Below are 5,316 nucleotides of genomic sequence, written 5' to 3' on the forward strand. Positions count from 1 at the left end.
TAGAGCGACGACTGTTTGAAGCAGGGCTCCAAGGGCGGCAACATCAGCTTCCGCGTTGTGAGCATTGAAGTCAATTTTCAACACATTTTGCACGATAGCAGATAATTTGTAACTTGATCGTCCAAGAAAGGATTGCTTTGCATAGCTTTAAACTGTCCGAAAAACAATAAATATGTGAATGGCTTAACTACAACGCAGGAAGCTATTTATTAATACTCTAGTGTCAAAAGCTGCATTGCGGGCTATCAGGACGGGGTTGTTATTTTTTTTCAACTACTCAGAAAATGAAGACAGGCCAGTAAACACGTCCGTATACCCAACCGGTGTCATGTAATAAAACATTTAATCTCCATGTATTGCAATTCCGGTAAGCGATGTGATGGTGTCGGAATACGGCCACCGGCGGGTCTGATGTATGCCGAAAACGTGTCGCCGGTATCCAAATGCTTAGCCGACAGCTGAATTATGTCACTGTCCTGTGCTGGAATTACACACAAAATTATTAAACGGGCATAAAATTACCTAGTTATAAGGACTATATATCTATATATATACTACGCTGACTGAAGGACACGTTAATGTTATTTTTTTCTGGAAAATTGTACGAAATGTTATAAAATTTTGGTACCTAATCCCGTGGTCTCAATTTCGAAAACTATGAGAGTATCCGGTTGCGGGGCAGACACGGACGGCCTCATACTCGGAAGAAGAAGTGGCGGTGAGATTTCAACTATGTCGTCTGGTGTGATGTCGTCTGTTGCATTGATTGCGGTTTCATATGTTTTCCCCTCGTGTACTTCAGCAGACGTGTCATTGCGAATCCGCTGTTCCTGTAATCAAAGTAAAACATAAAACCACACATTTTCTAATATATACCCTTAAGGCATTCCGATAGGTAAAAGTGGCACACATGGCGCACGTGCGTTTGTCAATCCAACGCTCGTCTACTTTTACCATATGTAAAAGGGCAAAATTGTTAAGGGATCAATTCGCTAGATTTATAAATATATATGTATAGTAATACATTAATAAACATCAATTTGTTACAGCAATATCACGGGATTTGAAATACTATAGGAAATATCTTAATTTGTAAGCGACGTATATGGTCATGTGTTTGTGATGAATTAACTGTATAAACATACCTACCTTTAGCTCGATACGACGCCTTTTCTGTTTAACAGTCCTGTGTTGTGTAGCGTTAAACAGGCTTTTCTTATCTAACTCCTGGCAACGTTTCATTGTGATATGTCCTTGTGATAAACTGTAGGCATCGTTCACCTGAGAGCAAATCACCGCCTTCACCACCACCATTCTCATCATCATCATCATCATCATCATCATCATCATCATCATCACCACCACCACCATCATCATCATGATCATCATCATCATCATCATCATCACCACCACCACCATCATCATCATGATCATCATGATCATCATGATCATCATGATCATCATCATCATCGCCATCGTCATCATCATCACCATCATCGTCATCGTCATCGTCATCGTCATCATCATCATCATCATCATCATCGTCATTGTATAGGATATAGCAATATTCTTTTTACATTTGTTTTATAAATATGTAAGTATGAGGTCGTAGTTGTTTACAAAAACAAACCTTTAATATATAAGCGTGTCCATCAGTCTTTTGTGCTACTGTCACCGAAACACGAATACCAAGGCTCTCAGACTCGGAGTAATGGGACCCTTTAGCCGCTTTTCTTGATATCATCATGTTCATGTTCTCGTTTGAATTCGTTGTTGAAAGTGTTGCCAGCTTTTCCGTCATTTTTGCGTTGGTGTAGGGATCTATCACCTTTTCAATGTCCTCTCTTATGGCCTGATCCGTAAGGTTTTTCCCGCGCGGCAAGCTCGAATGACGGTTATTTGCGTCCCCAGCCCGGCACCACTTCCGGTCACATCCGCCATGTTCCCCGTAGCTGTGTGGAACTATGGCGGTAAGGTTTCTTTTTATGCCGTCTGGATCACCTTGGTTTTGGGATACAGCGTAAGAAACGCACTTCTTTACAAATGAAATGGTTTCATTGCCTATTTTGTTGTTGTTTGATTTTATTTTGTAAAGGCAATTGGTCATGTTTTTCACAACATGGTTGTTATCACTATTTTTTCGAAGGGACGGGAAAAGGCATCGTTTCACTCTAGTATACGTTGACGTGTCGTCGTCCATTGTAAATGCATTTACCTCGAGGGCTTTTCTTTTCAAATCCTGAAGGCATTTTAGTGTCAGGAATGGCTCCATTGCTTTTGAAGAGCCCGTCCAGTTCTTCCCGCATTTGTGCTTCGATGCTGGAACTTTTCTTCTGATTGGATTCTTGCAAAATCTACAATTTTTTAGCAACGCCAAAGCTCAAACATTTCTTTGAAGATTTGCCGACAATTGTCACGTGCCCTGATGAAAAGAAGAATATATGCATTAAAGACGTTTACAGAAAAAGTATGAATTGAATAATTCGATTCATCAAAATATATTTAAGAATGAAATTGTATTTTTACACAATTTTGCAAAGTATCAAAATATGTTTTACGGACACTGAAGATCATCTAACTTTTCGGCTATATCTTTATGAATATGGGGGGTCAGACATGCATGTGCGTTACAGGGCAGGGGCGGTTCCAGGATGCGCCGTAAGAGGGGGCGTAAGTTAGGAAGCGTAAACTTTTGACTTGTGTCTTTCCCTAAGAACCGAAATTTATTTGGTTTAAAGATTTAGCGGGGTGGGAGGATACTCCCCCTAGAAATTTAACAATATCTAGTCCGAAAAGCTGCATTTTGGGCGTACTATTATTTTATTTATTCTATATTGAAATAAAAGTAAACTTGGACGAGTTTAAGGGGATGGGGGTGCGCCCCCCCCTCCCGGATCTGCTTGTGCAAGGTGTTTTGTTTTAAACTCATTTTGAAGAGCATACTGCGCTTATTGCAATCTTACAAGATGAAAAGTAACTGGAATCCTATTTACCGGACAAGCTGTTGTTACTGTGACAAGTTCCTCGTTTCTGCGAGTCGCCATCCGCCGAAACTTCTACCCACTGTTCATCTGTTCCCCTACAATTCCATTATTTACAACATTTAAGTACAGTAAGAAAGATACTTCCGGCGGAGGATAAAGCGTAGACATTAATTTGTCATGTGGAGACTCCGTTGTTTCAAACTGTATGTATTCAGGAGAAAGATGTCAACAAAGAGTCACAAGCATTTCCTTGTATAACTAAGCTACTAGTTTAATTATATCCGTCATTGGAATGCATTTACTTGAATTAAGTACAGTTGTGTTTTATACCATAACTTAAAAATAGTTCATTTGAAATGTATGAATAGTTACTCAGTATTTCGAATTCTTCTTCCACTGCACGTGAACATGACTGCTCGGCAACTGCCTCAATGCTCTTGCCGATTTCTCACTCCCTGTTCTTGAGTGTCGCCTTATTTACAAGGGAAAGGTTCATGTAGGCAATAATATTATTCATTTGTTGTTCCCCAACGCCAGCGTTGATCATGGCTGAAAGAATTGAAGCCTTTCAATAAAAATATACAACCTATTTGAGGTTAATTAGGGATTTTTGAGAGGTAACATTCATTGAGATTATATTAATATTTATGCATACTGAAAACTGCAGCAAACTATTACTTAGCTTTATTTTTGTAAGTTTCGAAAGAAAAACTTACCTGCAGCTAACTTTGTATTTACATCTAAGCATCGAGTTCCGGTTTTGTGATCACTAGCCTTGTGTCGTTTTCCAGTCGGCACTGTGTTGTCAGCCAGACATGACATGCATTTTATATGAAGAATACTCCCATGACCGTATTTAGTTTCTGATGTTATGTTAGTAAGCGACAACTGTTCCGCGCACTTGCACCTTTTTTTAAGCCGTCTATCAAAAACTTAAACTCAACGACTCGTCTTCCTTTCAAGTGACACTCGCCTTTCTTACGAATCTATACAAGGTTCTGCATCCGTTTCTTGATGTTTTCTTTAGTAAACTTTCCATTTTTCTTGCGAATATTCATGTCTTCTGCTTCGTTGCATCGGTCTTCTGCATTTGTATTTTATATGACGCTGTTTCCGGTTTTATTGAGCACATGCACGGTTTCGACAAAACGCGCACTTTCTAACACAAATTGCACGTATCGGACTCTTGATCAGGAGGTCCCGGGTTTGATCCCCACTCGGAGCATCGTTTGACGATAATACTGTAAATCATCCAGGAATGTTAAATGGTTATGATTTCACGTATGTGATATATCTTAAAAAAGTAACATGTTTATGTATAGGTGATCGTCGCAAATTATAATACATCTTACCTTTACCAATACGCATGCACGTGAATGTGCATAATCTCAATCGTTCATGCAACCGATAGATTTATCAATCGTTTATGCAAATCTATCAAAAACACATTTTGTTATAGCAAATCATATTCCCGTTGCATTTGCTTAATGCTAATTTAACATTTCTTTCTTGGTTATTGGACGACATACCGTTCTTTTTTGCATTCAGTTTTCAAAATATCACAATTTAACGCCAGCATTACAACTACGTACATCAAGACAACGTTGACGTCAGCAACGTCAAAGCAAACGTTTCTGAACGCATTGTTTTAAATTGGTTGATTAATTATCCCGAAAACACATATATTTTATTACATAGCACGAAAGGCTGAATATCAGGCTATAAAATGATAGAACAAAATTTATGAAGTGCCGTGAATTTAAGGAAATTATTTTCACTTCAAGGCCAGTCATTGAACGTAAATCTACGTGCAAAATAATCTAATGGCACTCAGCTTATCTTCTGCACTTACTACACAGCCATGGGCGCGCACCTCGCTGTTATTACCGATGCCTCCGAAAACACGTTTCCATAGAACCACTTCATGTCGCTAAGTATGAGAACCGGAATATTTTGGATCGGTGGAAGCGATCCAGCAGCTAAAGGAACGTGTGTTTGGGAGACAGAAGGGCCGATTGGTATTTCGCCGTTCACTGATGGACAATTGTACAACAATACAGTGTACAACTGTTTGGCCATTACGCCCGTCTCAAGGCGGGTATGATGGGGTCTATATAGCTACTTTTATAATATGTGTGAACGTAACTCTGGTTAACAATTTAATACTGAATGAGCATGGACGATTCAAAACACAATACATTACATAGTTAAGTTGCAGAATGTGTGTTTGACGTTGTTTCGTCATTTAATTAATCGTTTACTGGTTGCATATATCAGCATTTTTTGTATCTTTTTATGGACCAGTAATTTGAACAAATAAATAATGTTATTA

At 38.9% G+C, this 5,316-nt stretch overlaps 1 protein-coding gene across 1 annotated transcript; it reads right to left on the bottom strand.

Moving 5' to 3' along the window:
* Window positions 1–326: 326 nt before the first annotated feature.
* LOC128215166 (uncharacterized) lies at window positions 327–2,306 on the bottom strand. Its single transcript, XM_052921881.1, has 5 exons — window positions 2,216–2,306; window positions 1,676–2,001; window positions 1,150–1,227; window positions 629–830; window positions 327–481 (listed from the first exon to the last, which is right to left on the bottom strand). Exons 1-5 carry the CDS (start codon window positions 2,304–2,306, stop codon window positions 327–329), a joined length of 852 nt encoding a protein of 283 aa, XP_052777841.1.
* Between the last annotated feature and the right edge of the window lie 3,010 nt (window positions 2,307–5,316).

The sequence above is a fragment of the Mya arenaria genome, chromosome 13 (genome assembly GCF_026914265.1).
Source record: "Mya arenaria isolate MELC-2E11 chromosome 13, ASM2691426v1".
In the NCBI taxonomy this organism is placed as follows: Eukaryota; Metazoa; Mollusca; class Bivalvia; order Myida; family Myidae; genus Mya; species Mya arenaria.

Coding starts and splice junctions, on each gene's coding strand:
- LOC128215166 (XM_052921881.1), bottom strand. CDS start 2,306: ATGCGGGAAGAACTGGACGGGCTCTTCAAAAGCAATGGAGCCATTCCT. Junction 2,002..2,215: donor TGAAAAGAAAAGCCCTCGAG/GTAAATGCATTT, acceptor CCCAAAACCAAG/GTGATCCAGACGGCATAAAA. Junction 831..1,149: donor GGCGTCGTATCGAGCTAAAG/GTAGGTATGTTT, acceptor CTTTGATTACAG/GAACAGCGGATTCGCAATGA.